At 39.0% G+C, this 17,408-nt stretch overlaps 1 protein-coding gene across 3 annotated transcripts in view; it reads left to right on the plus strand.

Annotated features, from left to right (window-relative positions):
- Window positions 1-17,408, plus strand: part of TSG101 (tumor susceptibility 101) — a 48,592-nt gene that overhangs the window by 8,656 nt on the left and 22,528 nt on the right. For all 3 annotated transcript variants that reach the window (XM_055282210.2, XM_063641054.1, XM_063641055.1), the window contains exons 3-7: window positions 2,180-2,245; window positions 3,533-3,696; window positions 8,697-8,820; window positions 11,449-11,515; window positions 15,830-15,921. In XM_055282210.2, the coding sequence (XP_055138185.1) occupies window positions 2,180-2,245; window positions 3,533-3,696; window positions 8,697-8,820; window positions 11,449-11,515; window positions 15,830-15,921 (513 nt within the window). The remainder of the gene's footprint in view (window positions 1-2,179; window positions 2,246-3,532; window positions 3,697-8,696; window positions 8,821-11,448; window positions 11,516-15,829; window positions 15,922-17,408) is intronic.

The following is a 17,408-nucleotide window of genomic DNA, read 5'->3' on the forward strand; positions in this document are numbered from 1 at the left end:
TAGGAAACTGGTGAAGAGAGGTGGGAAGCAACAGAGGGGCAATCAGTTCTGCATTTCCTGAACAATAAAGACATGAACCCAAAGTCCTCTTCCAAACCTAGGGCACGATTCCTTCTCATCTCAGCCTACCTTATTTCTGTCCGCATACTATATGTACAATGGTATTTTGAACTACAAAAGGCCTCACATTACCAAAATTAAAGTTGGTTTTTAAATGGCTTCAGTGGGGAGAAAAATGGTTGGAGCTAGAATTTTATAGTTTTTACTGCATATAAAAGAATAAATACATTTATCAAAACTGAAAAAGACTCCATTATAAAATCTTGTATAGTTTCAGATGGCTGGACTAAGTGTAAATCATTGTTAACAAATACTTTTAGAGTAAACAAAGCCCCAAATTTATATAAGGTGGTTTTCCTTTTTAAAATGCACAAAATCAGAATACATTGCAGTGTAGCTTACATTCGTCAACAGTAAGTAAAAGAACAAAGGTCAACAATGTACGGTCATGCATTTTGTAGTGATAGAGATACGGTCTGAGAAATGCATTATTAGGCGATTTCATCATTGAGTGTACTTAGACAAACCTAGATGGTATATCCTACTACACACCTAGGTTATATGGCATAGCCTGTTGCTCCTAGGCTGCAACCTATACCAGCTGTTACTGTACTACATACCATAGGCAGTTGTAACACAATGGTATTTATGTATCTAACCATAGAAAAGTTACAGTAAAAATACAGTATTATAATCTTATGGGACCAATGTTCTTATATGCAGTCCATTGTTGACCCAAACATTACACAGTAGATGGCTATAGTTCTATGTTTTTGTACTGCACATTACAACCTTTCCCCTATGTGTATAGTGTTAATTCCAAATTATTGTTAGAAATAATAGCTGTCCAATACAAACTATGTGCCACATTAATTATAGACATAAATTATAGATAGAAAAATGTGTATGGTATGAGAAATACAGATTAAAAGAAATTGTTTATATTTGGCTATGAACTTTTCTTTTTTTCATTTTAATACTGGCTAAGGAGGCTGAGGCCAGGAGATCGTTTGAGTCCAGGAGTTCAAGTCCAACCTGGACAACTTAGACTCCATTTCTCAAAAAAAATAAAAAAATAAAAAAAAATAAAAAAAGCTGGGCGTGGTACTGCATGCCTGTAGCCCCAGCTACACAGAAGGCTGAGGTGGGAGGATTGCTTGAGCCTAGAGTTTGAGGATAGCCTGCACAACATAGGAAGACCCTGTCTCCAAAAAACAATAATAAATAACGATGAGTGATTAGGGATAAATGTCTGCAGATCTCTAAAATAGAAAGACAGTAGGTTAACATTTAGTATGGTATTGTTTGATAGTGTTTTTTGTGTTTGTTTTTTTTGCAGTGGAGTTTTGCTCTTGTTGCCCAGACTGGAGTGCAATGGCACAGTCTGGGCTCACTGCCACCTCTGTCTCCCGGGTTCAAGCAATTCTCCTGCCTCAGCCTTCCGAGTAGCTGGGATTACAGGCATGTGCCACCACACCCGGCTAATTTTGTATTTTTAGTAGAGATGGGGTTTCTGCATGTTGGTCAGGCTGGTCTCAAACTCCCGACCTCAGGTGATTCGCCCACCTCGGCCTCCCAAAGTGCTGGGATTACAGGTGCGAACCACCACGCCTGGCCGTTAGTGATTTTTAAACAGTTTTAAAAGTGACTCACACCTGTAATCCCAGCACTTTGGGAGGCTGAGGCAGGTGGATAACGAGGTTAGGAGTTCGAGACCAGCCTGGCCAACATGGTGAAGCCCCATGTCTACTAAAGATACAAAAAATTAGTCAGGTGTGGGTGCACGTGCCTGTAATCCCAACTACTCAGGATGCTGAGTCAGGAGAATCTCTTGAACCCAGGAGGCGGAGGTTGCAGTGAGCCGAAATCGCACCATTGCACTCCATTCTGGGCGACGGGGTGAGACTCTGTCTGAAAAAAAAAAAAAAAACAAAAAACTGATCAATGACATTGAGTGAATCAACAAAGAATTGTTAGTTATTGGACAGGATGGATGATACATTGACAGGTCAGCTCCTTTCAAGGATAAAAATGAATTTTAACCAGTCTTTCTGAAAGAATAACTTATGGGAGTATCTTAAAAAATGCTCATGATTAAATCATTGTTCTTTCGTTTCAGTTTTTAACGATGGCAGTTCCAGGGAACTAATGAACCTCACTGGAACAATCCCTGTGCCTTATAGAGGTAAATGTCTTAGGTTATTAGGTTTCCAGCGTAGATGCATTTTGAATACATAATAAATATGTTGCCAAAGAGTTATAAGTAAATTAAACCTACTTTCTCAGGGCTTTGATGCCGGTACAGATTTTAACTTCTATTCAAATTGAAGTTCATTTGGCAGTAACACCTAACATTTTCAGCTTTCTTAAAACTTCCTTACCAAGATATATGAACAAATAAGTGCCTAAGTTCACCAGAGGAGTTTATTGTTTCACATAATCAAATAATTTAAGAACTAGAAAGGGATCTTACTTGCCTCCTAGTTCAGCCTCCCACACCATTCAAACTTTCCTGACAATGGGAAGCTAAGATATAGGCTTCAAAGTCAGGACAGAGTTATGTTTGAGTTCTTGCTCTATAATCTTAGCAGTTTTGTTACATGTTATAGATGGATATCTTTGACATTTGGATAATAGTACCTAACTTGGGGGAAGTGAGCATTTATTAGATAATGAATGTAAAGGACGTGGCACAGAGCCTGGACTATAATAAGCAGACAGTTAAAAGTAGCTGTTATTTATGGTTGTGCTGCTGGTGATAATGCTAATGATAGATAATTGATCTCTGTTAGCCTGTCTTTCACCCTCTGCTGAAATATTTAGTGGTGAGGAAGCATTTAGCTTCATGAAAGACCATTTTGTTTTTGGACAGCTCTGTTAATTATTCATTGTAACTAGCTAAGACCTATGTCCTTTACCCATTGATTTCACATAGTACCTGCTATTCATAAGGCAATAAGGATAGGAGCTGTGGCTAAAAAGATGAATAAAAGATGTACCTCTTCTGGAAGAACTCCACTAATAGGGGAAACAAAGGGAACAGATAGATATTTACACTATTCTGTAACTGCTATAGAATTATAAATTGAAAAAGTGCTATGAGATTACAGAGGAGAACAAGGCCACATGGGAAGATCACAGAGGAAGTGACATTTGAGCCACTATTAATAAGTCAACCATTCATAACAAACAGAGGGAAAAAACAGTTAATTGAGCATCAGCATTGTATAAAGCAAGTATAAGTTTAAGGAAGACTGAGATTACTGAGATTACTGACTTTGCTATTTAAGGAAGACTAAGATTACTGACTTTGCTATTGCCCTCAGGAAATAAATTCTGCTGGGGAAAATAGGAATGGGGGGGTGCGGATATATGTATAAATTGTATCTAAACTAAACCTCTGTTCCTTTAACCATTCTTCAATTTTAAAATAATAAAAATAGAGTAACTGAAGTTTCTATTTCTTTTTCAGGTAATACATATAATATTCCAATATGCCTATGGCTGCTGGACACATACCCATATAATCCCCCTATCTGTTTTGTTAAGCCTACTAGTTCAATGACTATTAAAACAGGAAAGCATGTTGATGCAAATGGGAAGATATATCTTCCTTATCTACATGAATGGAAACACGTAAGTATTAATAGTGTTCTGTGAATTAGTTATGTTTTATATATTTTGCTCACTAGCATCTGCTTTCTTTTAGCACTCAAGGAGGATTCGAAGTAGGATAGATAAGTTCAGATAATGGACTAATCACTGAGTTGAGGGTAAATTAGAAAAGGCTCACTAAAAGAAATGGGTTTCTGTAGAGCTTTGTAATTTTCAGAATACTTATATTCAATATTTTATTGGCTTTAGTTGAACCTTTTAAAATAGGCAGGATTCACATAGTAGGAAGTGCATTTTAAAAAATCGTATCCTGGTGGGGTAGTTATGGAATTCAAATCTCATTACTCAAAGCATTTCTGTCAAGAATAATAGTAGGGAACTTCTGTCTGTTTATGTGTCTCATAGTGTAACTGTGACAGATTAATGTTCTTATAAAAAATAACTAGAAAAGCAAGAGAAAATACAAACAACACCTGTTGGAAGGCTTTGGAAAGCTGTTTAGGCAATCAAGACGTGGATGGCCAAGAATCTGTAGAGAAGGAAATAGCAAAGAGATGAGGCAGTTCTGCCAATAACTTTTCCCCCAGGATACCTACTGATTCCTTTTTTTTTTTTTTTTTTTGGAGACAGAGTTTTACTCTGTCGCCCAGGCTGGAGGGCAGTGGCACAATCTCAGCTCACTGCAACCTCCACCTCCCAGGTTCAAGCAGTTCAGCTTGGTAGACAGCCTACCGAATAGCTGGGATTACAGGCGCCTGCCACCACGCCTAGCTAAGTTTTGTATTTTAGTAGAGATGGGGTTTCACCATGTTGGTGAGGCTGTTCTTGAACTCCTGACCTCAAGTGATCCACCCATCTCGGCCTCCTAAAGTGCTGGGATTACAGGCTTAAGCCACCATGCCCGGCCTACTTACTGATTCTTGATGAAGGATGAAGGGCTGAGAATCTGGGCAGAGGGCCTTAGCTAAGAGGCAGAGAAACCTGCAGAGTCTCTAGCAGTCTCAGAGGGCTGAAAAGACAAAAGTTGCTTTTCTGTCTACCAAAGTAACTAGGACTTTTAGATCCAAGATTTGGTAGAAAAGGAAGCCATAAAGAAGTGAGTAGCTCTGGGGATGGTGGCTCATGGCTGTGATCCCAGGACTTTGGAAAGCTGAGGCAGGAGGATTGCTTGAGCTCAGGAGTTTGAGACCAGCCTGGGCAACATAGTGAGAACCCCATCTCTATAAAGAAATATTTTTAAAAAAACCTTGGCATGGTGGTGTGTGCCTGTGACCCCAGCTACTCAGGAGGCTGAGGTGAAAGGATCACTTGAGCCTGGGAATTCGAGGCTGCAGTGAGCCATGATTGCATCACTGTCCTCCAGCCTGGACAACAGAGCAAGATCTGTCTCCAAAAAAAAAAAAAGAAACGATGAGATACTCTGAATTTCCCACCTTAAGAGATATGTTGAATTCCTGAGCTTCAAAGATAGGGTGCTAAAAAAAAAACTAAGCAGAACGCCTCTGAAAATCAGCCAAGTTTTCAGCAGTCTTAAGTCGAGGAGGCAATTGGAGTTCAGTACCTTATCAAGAAGAGGAACAAGTAAACATCCTAGGCTGTTAGTTGGCACCACTGGAGGAACACATCTTAGGAGGAAGAACTTAGAGGTAGAATGGGCCTATAAAAATCTGTCCTTGAGGCTGGGTGGGGTGGCTCACACCTGTAGTCTCAGCACTTTGGGAGGCTGAGGCGGGAGGATCACTTGAGGCCAGAAGTTTGAGACAAGCCTGGCCAATGTGGTGAAATCCCATCTGTACTAAAAATATGAAAATTAGCCAGGCATGATGGCACATGCCTGTAATCCCAGCTACTCCGGAGGCTGAGGCAGGAGAATCGCTTGAACCTGGGAGGCGGAGGTTGCAGTGAGCCGAGATCGCACCACTGCACTCCAGCCTGAGTGGCAGAGTGAGTGAGACTCTGTCTCAAAAAAAAAAAAAAAAAATCTGTCCTTGAGTCAGCTCAGTCCCTGATCCTGACTGCCTGCCTGCCACGGGATAGGGTGAACTCTTGCTGGAAGAAGATAATATATAGACCCTCTATAATTTTTCACAATGTCTAGGATACAATTTATATTTATCAAGTACACCAAGAAAGAGAACCAAGAGGAAAAAAAGACAATAGAAACAGGACATCCCTCCACTCCACCCCCACAAACACACAGGTAACTTAGTTATCAGACACAGACTTAAAAATGTGATCAGTGTGTTCAAGAAAATAGAGGACAAGATGGTAAATTTTATTAAAAAGAAACTAAGTGGAAATCTTAGAACTGAAAAATAGAATAATAGAGATTAAGAACTCAGTAGATGGGTTTAATAGCAGATTGGACTCAGTAGAATAGAGACTGCCTCAGCCTCCTGAGTAGCTGGGATTACAGGCGCCCACCACCACACCTGGCTAATTTTTGTATTTTTAGTAGAGATGGGGTTTTGCCACGTTGGCCAGTCTGGTCTCGAGCTCTTCTTGACTTCAGGTGATCCATCCGCCTCAGCCTCCCAAAGTGCTGGGATTACAGGTGTGAGCCATTGTGCCTAGCCTCAGTTTAAATTCTTAACCTGTTGCTTTATATTAGGCCTGGAAGTAGATATTAACATAGATATTAATTTTTTTCTTCAAAGAATTTAGTGTAAAAGGAATGGTATGATAATTAAAACTTACCTTGACAAAACTGTAAGATGTATGAATGAAGAATTGATTCATACTACAACATTAATGAATTCTGAAAACATTATGCCAAGTGAAAGGCCAAGCACAAAAGGCCATGTATTGTATGATTTCATTTATATGAAGCATTCAGGAAAGCAAATCCATAGAGACAGAAAGTAGATTAGTCGTTGCTAAAGGGCTGTGGGAAAAGGGAAATGGGAAGTGACTACTAATGAGTACAGGGTTTCTTTTTGGGATGATGAAAATATTCTGGAATTAGATGGTGGTAATGGTTGCATAGCTTTGTGAAATAATAAAAGCCACTGAAATGTGTACTTTAAAAGGAGAAAGTTTATGGGATGTGAATTATATTTCACCTACATGCATGAGGCTTACATGAGGCTGTGATTTAGTTAAGGAATTTTGTTGGGCCGAAAAATTGAGAAAGCGTGTGGTCTCAGTGGCCATCCCCACACACACCAGCCACAGTATCTGTGAATGCTGCACAGATACTGTGCTTATAACACCCCGAGTCTCAGTGTATAAATTTACAGGCAAACACAAGAAAAATATTGGAACAGTAGAGATCAGCAAGTTTTCACAGAAAGCTTTGAGAAATGTTATTCATTGTCATCTTCCATGAGTTAGGTCAAAATTGAACAAATGAGGTGAGTTTGGTTCTTTGGAAAAGGTGAAAACTGCCACTGAACTCTTCTGTCAGGAGTATTAAAAGAAGTGCCAATCCTAATCCTGTAATCCCGACTACTTGGGAAACTGAGGCAGGAAGATTGTTGAGTTCAAGTCTAAGCTGGGCAACATGGCAAGACCTTGTCTGGGGGGAGGGGGGGTGTAAAAAATAGTTTCTATGAAGATGGTTAGCCTATCAAGGTGATTGAGTAATTCTTCAGAACTCAGTGAACTTATGAATGAAGTACGTGAGACGAGATACACACAAAATAGATTAAGGAGTAAAAGAAGAATAATCAAATATGCCATTTTGAACAACTTTGTCTAGCACAGCTTAATTAATGGTTGGTAGATATTTCTTTTGTTATTTTTTGTTGTTGTTGTTATTGTTGGGTTTTGTTTTTGTTTTTTTGAAACGGGGTCTCTAACCCAGGCTGGAGTGCAGTGGCGCAATCATACTGCAGCCTCAACCTTCCTGGCTCAGGTGATCCTCCCACTGCAGCCTCCTGAGTAGTTGTGACCACAGGCTCATGCCACTATGTACAGTTTTTTATTTTTTTGTAGAGACCAGGCTGGTCTCAAACTCCTGAGCTCAAGCTGGATTACAAAATGGAGGGGAAAGTGCTGGAATAGACCTAGAATTTTTTAAATTATGCATGCTGCAAAATAGCCTTATTTGATCCTCCTGCCTCGGCCTCCCAAAGTGCTGGGATTACAGGTGTAAGCCACCACCCCTGGCCAGTGCTCAATAGGTATTTGAGAGAAAATCTTAGTAACTCTTATGAAAAAATAGGAATCGCTTTGTCGTTGTTGGAAGGAAAGATCCTTTAACAATTCACCCCTTTTGTACTACAATCTAGCAATTTCTAAGCTAGAATCTACGTATAATTTTATTTTGTTTTGTTTTGAGACAGAGTCTTGCTCCATCGCCTAGGATGGAGTGCAGTGGTGCAATCTCAGCTCACTGCAACCTCTGCCTCTGGGGTTTAAGCAATTCTCTTGCCTCAGCCTTCTGAGTAACTGGGACCATAGACGCACATCACCACACCTGGCTAATTTTTGTGTTTTTAGTAGAGATGGAATTTTGCCATGTTGGCCCAGCTGGTCTCAAACTCCTGGCTTCAAGCAGTCCACCCACCTTGGCCTCCCAAAGTGCTGGGATTACAGGTGTGAACCACCTCATTTGGCTAGAATCTACTTGTAATTTCAGAGTTCATAATATCTTTAATAAAAATTAATTTTAAGAACACATATTTCCAAGATATCATTGATGTCTTTTAATGGCCTTAAATAATATTGTGACTGTTGCTCATATTCATCCCTCAATTTGTACCAGTGTACTTAAATTGTACAGTGGCAATAAAATTTTTGTTCTGTGGAGTCAAATGAAGAACAAAACTATATGAATTTTGCAATATGCTGCTTTAACTAGTGCTATTTTTATATGCTTGAAGCAAGAACCTTGCTGCACATCATGTTTAAAACCACCTAACTCTATTAAAATAAATTAATTAAATGAAATTTTCATGATTGGGGTCCTACAAAGAAAATTATCAAGCTGAGTTGAAAACCGATGAGAAATGGCTAACCTTTTTCTTTTTACTGAAAAGCAACTCTGTAGCTGACTTGAATTTTTTTTCATTTTTTAGCCACAGTCAGACTTGTTGGGGCTTATTCAGGTCATGATTGTGGTATTTGGAGATGAACCTCCAGTCTTCTCTCGTCCTATTTCGGCATCCTATCCGCCATACCAGGCAACAGGGCCACCAAATAGTAAGTAGAATTGAGATTTTACTTTAAAACTCATAAACAAAAGAGAACAGAAACCTTTGTAAAAAAAGAAAGAAAAATTAATGACTTCTTTGCTTTTTAGTTTATCAAGCTAGTGGATTTTTTGGAAGTATTCTGAGGCCCCACATCTGCATGTACAGATTCCCACCAAAGACTGGCATTTGGGCTTCCGTTTGTAGGTAGAAATCTAAGAATGGCTGTGCTGGATTCCAAAATGGAGGAGAAAGTGTAGAATAGAGCTAGAATTTTTAAAATTATGCATGCTGCAGAATAGCCTTATTTGATCAGCTTGGAAGCACATATAACTTGAAAGGTAGTCTGACCTCTCCTTTCTCTTTGCAACTACAAAATCAGTGTTGTAGATAAGGATTAAGGTCAACTGAAGCATTCACGTTCAGCTATTCTGGGTATACACAATTGGACATCTAGCTCTTAGCTTTCTTCTCTTTCGTACAGCCAATTCATGATTTTACCTTGTGTGGAGTGGTGGGAGCGTGGAGACAGTGTTGCTTCTCCTCTAATTGGAATATATTATCTCTGTTATCTCTATTTTCTTGAATAATTCTTACTGATACTTAAAAATCACTCTGAATAATTGTGAGTTGGTTGTACTTATTTTGAATTTACTAAATCTGCATTGATTTCATTGTGTTTTGAGCTGTGACTTTTTTTTTTGGTAAATTTTCTTTAAGATTATAATTAACCAAACTTGTTTATCTTACAAGACAAATTATATGTGCTTTCATTTTTCTTCTGCTGAAAATTGTACTTTTTCCTTTTTAATCCATTCTTTCCTGAGGAACATCTTGGTTTATAAGCTGAATGGGAATTTAACAGAAAGAATTTTTGAACCCATTTCTCTTTCCTTCCCTACCTTCCCAGAATAAGCTTGATTTTAGGATTACTATTTATTTTAGTAAAGATACTGGTAATTCTTTTGGATCAGAAATTTGTTTTTATCTTATTAAATTCTGTTGACTCTAGTGCCCAAGAGTACAGTATCTTGCTTAAGTTTGAAATACAAAATATTTGGCTGGGTGTGGTAGCTCGTGACTGTAACCCCAGCACTTTGGGAGGCTGAGGTGGGGATGGATCACCTGATGTCAGGAGTTCAAGACCAGCTTGGCCAACATGATGAAACTCCATCTCTACTAAAAATACAAAAATTAGCCAGGTGTGGTTGTGCATGCCTGTAGTCCCAGCTACTCGGGAGGCTGAGGCAGATGTTTCAGTGAGCTGAGATCGCATTACTGCACTCCAGCCTGGGTGGCAGAGCAAGACTCTGTATCAAAAAAAAAAAAAAAGATATCAAATATTTCCCAGTCTCATTACCTTTGTTTATTTGCTCAGATAATATAGCGAGTGACCACTATGACAAAGGTAACCTTTTCAGAAATTCAGGTAGTCTCCTAAGCAACATTTTTTTTTTTTTGAGACGGAGTCTCACTCTGTTGCCCAGGCCGGAGTGCAGTGGTGTGATCTGGGCTGACTGCAGCCTCCCCTCCCAGGATCAAGTGATTCTTGAGCCTCAGCCTCCCAAGTCGCTGGGATTACAGGCCCCCACCGCCATGCCCGGCTAATTTTTGTATTTTTAGTAGAGTTGGGGTTTCACCATGTTGGCCAGGCTGGTCTCGAACTCCTGACCTCAAGTGATCCGCCTTGGCCTTCCAAAGTGCTGGGATTACAGGCGTGAGCCACTGTGGCCGGCCTGCAACATTTTTTTTTCCTAAATTTCTTTGAGTTTTACATTGACATTGGAAGTGCAGTATTCAAGAAAGAGACCATACTACTGTCACTGTTGCAATTCAGTTTTGTACTCAGTCACTGTAAGTCACGTTAAACACTCTAGAGCTGATTCTTTACTATTTTTTTTGTCCGTTAAGGTCAAGATTAACTTCTGTTTTTCTTCCTCTATGTTGATTAGCCTCTTGGCACCACTGATCTTAGTTCTTTGGCATTCATGTTCTCTTTAAAGAATGTATAAAGTATTCTTTAAGCTTGCTGGGTTTTAACCTTTTATCCCTAGTATTTCTAAGCTTTTGTTTTGTTTGTTTCTTTGTTTTGAGATAGGGTCTCACTCTGTCACCTAGACTAGTTTTTGACAGTCTGGATAATGTAAGTTTTGTATAGGACTTCTCATAGTAGTTTGAAGCCTCTTAAAGTCTTCAAACAAACCAACAAAATTAGCTGTGCTAATTGGTCAACATAGTTATAAAAGAAATATCAAAAGATTTATTAGATATAATAAAGAAGTTACTCTCTAAGAAGTTAACCTTGGACCAAAGAAGGCCAGAATTACCTTCCTCTAAATTTGAAATTGAACTTGCTCTTATCTCAGGTTATAGACTTCTTGAGAACTTTAAAAGCTGACCAGGTTGACCTGTTTGCCAGTTCTTTTGGTTGGGATTGTCATAAGTATTGTAATTCATGTTTAATGATTTCAGTATTATGAAAGGGAGAGGTATTTGTTTTGTTTTGGTGCTGAGATTTGGATTTTTTAACTGTGTGAAATTTTGCTGTGTATTGACAGTGTGATGTATATCTTGTTCAGTAGCCTACATATTCAGGCCTTGTATATTATTTTTACAATGTGAAAAAAATTGTTTTTAGCTTCCTACATGCCAGGCATGCCAGGTGGAATCTCTCCATACCCATCCGGATACCCTCCAAATCCCAGGTAATGAAAAACGTTCTTTTGAATAATCGTATTACAAATTCTTCTATTAGATCTAGAATCAAAATAATTTGCTAATTAGGGCATTAAAATAAATTTAATTGCAATTTAATGGAAGATAAAATTTGGTTTATTCCTGGAATGAATTTATTTATTTATTTATTTATTTATTTGAGACAGAGTCTTGCTCTGTCGCCCAGGCTGGAGTACAGTGGTGCAGTCTTGGCTCACTGCAACCTCTACCTCCCCAGTTCAAGTGATTCTCCTGCCTCAGCCTACGTAGCAGTTGGGACTACAGGCTGTGCCACCACTCCCGGCTAATTTTTGTATTTTTAGTAGAGACAGGATTTCACCATGTTGGCCAGGCTGGTCTCAAACTCCTGACCTCGTGATCCGCCTGCCTCAGACTCCCAAAGTGCTGGGATTACAGGTGTGAGCCACCATGCCCAGCCTATGTATTTTTTTTTTTTTTTTTTTAAAGAAGAGAGTATTATAAAATATTTTTCCCCTTGGCTGAATTCATTATAACTAGCATTCCATTTAATATTTCAGCTATCTATACTAGATATACAAATTTCTTAAAAGGGAAATAACAAGGACTTCAAGGTCAAAAACCAATTGAGATCACTGTCATTACTCAACCCATTTCTTTCCTCTTTAAAATAAAAATGCAGCCCAGGAGCTGCCTTTCTGTAGATTGAAAGAAACTCCTTTCAAACTATACACACACACCTTAAAATTCTAGCAATAAGGCCGGGTGTGGTAGCTCACACCTGTAATCCCAGCACTTTGGGAGGCCGATGCAGGTGGATCACCTGAGGTCCTGAGGTCAGGAGTTCGAGACCAGCCTGGCCAACACAGTGAAACCCCATCTCTACTAAAAATACAAAATCATCCAGGCATGGTGGCACATGCCTGTAATCCCAGCTCTTTGGGAGGCTGAGGTAGGAGAATTGCTTGAATCCAGGAGGCGGAGGTTGCAGTGAGCCGAGATCACGCCATTACACTCCACCCTGGGCGACAGAGCAAGACTGCCTCAAACAAACAAAACCCCACAACCTATCTTTTCTGTACATTGCAGGAATCAATTAATGGTTCAGATAATGGGGTCAGACTTGTCGCATGATATTTACTTTACTTATTCAGTTCATAGACTGCCTGTACTATCAACCTTTATTATCCATTTAGTAATAACATAGGTAACTAAATTAAATTAACAATGAAATTGGTCTGTTAACACACACTAGAAAGTCAGTGAGAAATAATTACTAACCCATGTTTTAAATATGTACTTGTTTCAGTGGTAATTTAGGAGTACTCTCCAAAGGTGGTCTTTGGGCTAACTTAAAATCCCACCCAGCACTTTGGGAGGCCAAGGTAGGAAGATTGCTTGAGCCCAGAAGTTGGAGACCAGCCTAGGCAACATAATAGACCTCATCTCTACAAAAAAATTAAAATTAGCCAGGCACGGTGGTGTGAACCTGTAGTCCCAGCTACTTGGGAGGGTGAGGTGGAAGGATCACTTGAGCCTCCAGATCGAGGATGCAATGAGCCATGATTATACCACTGTACTTCAGCCTGGGCAACAGAGTGAGAACCTGTCTCAAAAAAAAAAAAAAAAAATTGGCATATACTGATGCCAAGATGAAACTTCCAGCTGCTCTAACAATTAGCAAGGAAAATTTAACTCTACTAAGTCTTCTTAGTTTCATATAACCCAGTCATAATCCTCATGGATAAATGCAGCCGGATTTCTGAACACATGTCATAGGTAAATATATATATGTACATATATAATATCTAGGATCTTGAAAGTTAATTTAGCAAACATTTCATTTCTGGGTTGTCTTAATTTCACAACTTTTTAGAAGGTCATAAGCATTCTGTCACTTTGGATAGGTAAGCAGAGATTAGAAGAACATTTGTCAGGGACAATAGAGAAAGATTCCTTTGGTAGTAATATATAAGCAGGTTATACATTTTAGATTTCTTGAGGCCCTAAATTTTCTGATTAAGTTCTAGAAATGGAATCCTACCTGAAGCCTTGAAATTACAAGCCTTTCTACTGAACAATTGCTAGTAAAAAGGAGCTTTGGACATAGAGGGAATAATTGTTGAAGGTACACTATGGAAATGGACTTCTGAACCATAAAGCTACAGATGGAGATTTCTCTGAAGTTAATATCTGTAGGCTTAGAAGAGTTTTATACCAAGTTACAAAAAAATTCAGCAATGTGATCACATTATCTTTGCAAAGGTATGCAAAATGGGAGAAACTCCAGAAAAAAAGAGCAGTTTATCCCAGTATTCAAAAAGATGGATTTAGAAATTTCAGTAAGATTGACATTTCTTTACAACATTATAGCATGGATTACCAAAGAGACTAGAAACAAAAGTACTGTGTTCAGTAGCCTCCACCATGTGTCCACTAGGAACAAAAATGCTTTCTCTTTTTTTTGTCTGATTTTGCTTTATACAGATATATAAGAGAAGTATCATGATTACATTGAATCTTCAGCAAGTCATATATAAAACTTAGTTGAGGACAAGTTATAAAGTGGAAGCTGATAATACAAATAGGAGAATCTTTGAACCACTGCATTGAAAAAGGATTATTGACCATAAACTCAGAAGGTGCTCTTGCTCCAGTGTCCCAGGCTAGCTTTTTTTTTTTTTTTTTTTTTGAGATGGGGGCTTCACTCTATTGCCCAGGCTGGAGTACAGTGGCATAATCTCAGCTATGGCATAATCTCAGCTACTGTAGCCTTGACCTCCTGGGCTCAGGTGATCTTTCAACTTCAGCCTCCCAAGTAGCTGGGACTACAGGTGTGTGCCCCCACACCTGGCTAATTTTTCTATTTTTGTAGAGATGGTTTCGCCATGTTGTCTAGGCTTGCCTTGGACTCCTGGACTCAAGTGATCTGCCTGCCTCAGCCTCCCAAAGTGCTAGGATTACAGGTGTGAGCCACTGCACCCAGCCTGGGCTAGCTCTTTTTAATCAGTAATTTTAATGCGCTTGTAAAAGGCAAATGTCATAGAATTGACAATTATAGCTAAAGTAGGATTAATTGAGATTTATTGTCTAACTAACCAGGTGGCCAGTAATCATCCTATTCTAATTTTCTTCTTCATTGTAAGGGAAACACTGACTAGTAAGCATTCAGAGGAAAGCAATTAGATCTGAAAATCATGTCCTGAGACAAATGGTTAAAGGAATTAAGAATAGTTAGGGTTGGGTGCGGTGGCTCACAGCTGTAATCCCAGCACTTTGGGAGGCTGAGGCGGGCGAATCATGAGGTCAGGAGATTGAGACCATCCTGGCTAACATGGTGAAACCCCATCTCTACTAAAAATACAAAAAATTAGCCGGGTGTGGTGGCAGGCACCTGTAGTCCCAGCTACTTAGGAGGCTGTGGCAGGAGAATGGCGTGAAACCAGGAGGTGGAGCTTGCAGTGAGCACACCACTGCACTCCAGCCTGAGCAACAGGGTGAGACTCTGTCTCAAAAAAAAAAAAAAAAAAAAAAAGAATAACCTGAAGAAGAGAAGCCTAGGGGAAAAATGTTAGAAGTTCTCAAATATTTGAGTTTTAGGAGTCTCCAGATAGTTGAGTGATCTTCCAAAATGCAAATTTAGGACTCCTATTTATAAATTGTATTGAAATGATGTTTAATGTTAGAGAAAGATGACCATTTGTCAGGGATGTTATAAATGATATGTATAGATAAGAGATTGTTGGAAAGGTGATTGGAGTAGAATACCTCTAAGGAAAGTTCCTCTGACTTTGATATGAATACATGAATGACAGAAACTGTCCAGAAAGTGAGGAAAAAGGTTTTTTTTTTTTAACTAAAGATGAGTTTGGTACGAATGTTATCAAAAGAGGAAAAAAACTATTTAAAGACAAGTGTTTTCGGGTTAAATATCCCCAAAGGTTACCAATAAGCCACAGGTAAAAATTAAATAGTATCATTTTCCCACAGACTGAGAAATCAGAAAAGTTCTCTCACAAATTACTTGTTGCTTCTGATGCTGTTGGATTGTCCTTAGAAATACTCTAGTTACATTTCCGCTGCTATGAGGGTGACTCTCATATAACTGGGACCAAGCAAGAGCATTTAACCATTTAAGAGTAAATCTAGTGTCATTAATACAATTTCCATAGAGCTTTACTATGGAAAGTAAACACTTGCAGCTCTAAAACTATAAATTCATCAACTGGTAAAACAACCATATGTCAAGCTTAACTTCCTGAATGGGGTTCTTCAAAATACTATAACGTTGGGTCATCTTAAATGTTTTTTGTTCTTGTCTTTAGTGGTTACCCAGGTTGTCCTTATCCACCTGGTGGTCCATATCCTGCCACAACAAGTTCTCAGTACCCTTCCCAGCCTCCTGTGACCACTGTTGGTAAGTACCCTTGAAAACTTGCGTTTCTCCATATAAGCAAAGTCTAACTCCCTGTTGTGAAAAGCACATTTCACTTGTGAAATTTTGGACTACTCTTTCTTCTTAGAAGAAAACCTATAATAATGTACTATAATCTTAAACTTGAAGTAAATTACTTATCATATAAATGAACCTTCTGCCGGGCACGGTGGCTCACACTTGTAATCCCAGCACTTTGGGAGGCCGAGGCGGGCGGATCACGAGGTCAGGAGATCGAGACCACGGTGAAACCCCGTCTCTACTAAAAATACAAAAAAATTAGCCGGGCGTGGTGGCGGGCGCCTGTAGTCCCAGCTGCTCAGAGAGGCTGAGGCAGGAGAATGCCGTGAACCCGGGAGGCGGAGCTTGCAGTGAGCCGAGATTGCACCACTGCACTCCAGCCTGGGCGACAGAGCGAGATTCCGTCTCAAAAAAAATAATAAAATAAAATAAATGAACCTTCTACCAGGGCATGAAAATAAATTTGATTAACTCATCAATCTTTCTTTTGATCACATAGTTTTATTTGTGAGCCAAACATGTGTTGAACTATTAGCAGATACATACATTTTCCTAGCTTGGTTATATGTGAAAACAGATCACCATCATTAAGAGAAGAAAGTAAAATGGGTTAATATAAGCAGGTCAAATAAGACAAATTATTGAAGACCAGTAGTTTTTGCTTTTTGTGTTTGCTTATTAGCGTTACCTGAAATATAATTTTCTTCAACTAAAAAAACTAAGGCAGTGAGAGAATTTCTTTAGACTCCAACCTTCACCTATGCCTATCTCCCACTACCTGCACCACCATATCTGCCTTCTCCCTGTTACCATAAGTTGGTTATCTTTGCTTCTATCTAAAACTGATTTCTCCACTAGACCTTATCCCCTCTAATGTACTCAGGGGCATCACTTCAGCAGTTCCTTCCTCTCAAGTTTTGTTCTCTACTGGATGACTCATCAGCACAGAGAACCATGCCCTAAAAAAACCTTAAAGAGTCCTCCTCTTGAGACAAACAAATGGAAAGACATTTCATGCCCATGAAGAATTAATATTGTAAAAATGACTATATTACCCAAAGCAGTCTGCAGATTCAGTGAAATCTGTGTCGAAATACCAATGTCATTTTTCATAGAAATAGAAAAAGCTATCATAAAATGTATGTGGAACCAAAAAAGAAGCCAAATAGCCAAAGTGATCTTGAACTAAAAGAACAAAGCTGGAAGCATCATACTACCTGACTTCAAAATATATTACAAGGTTATAGTAACCAAAACAGCATGGTATTGGTATAAAAACAGAAACAGACCAATGGAACAGAATAAAGAACCTAGAAATAAATCCACATATTTACAGCCAACTGATTTTCAACAAAGGTGCCAAGAACATACGTTGGGAAAAAGACATTGTCCATAAATGGTGGTGGGAAAACTGGGTATCCATATGCAGAAGAATGAAACTGGACCCC

Source organism: Symphalangus syndactylus, chromosome 6 (assembly GCF_028878055.3).
Source record: "Symphalangus syndactylus isolate Jambi chromosome 6, NHGRI_mSymSyn1-v2.1_pri, whole genome shotgun sequence".
Taxonomy (NCBI): Eukaryota; Metazoa; Chordata; class Mammalia; order Primates; family Hylobatidae; genus Symphalangus; species Symphalangus syndactylus.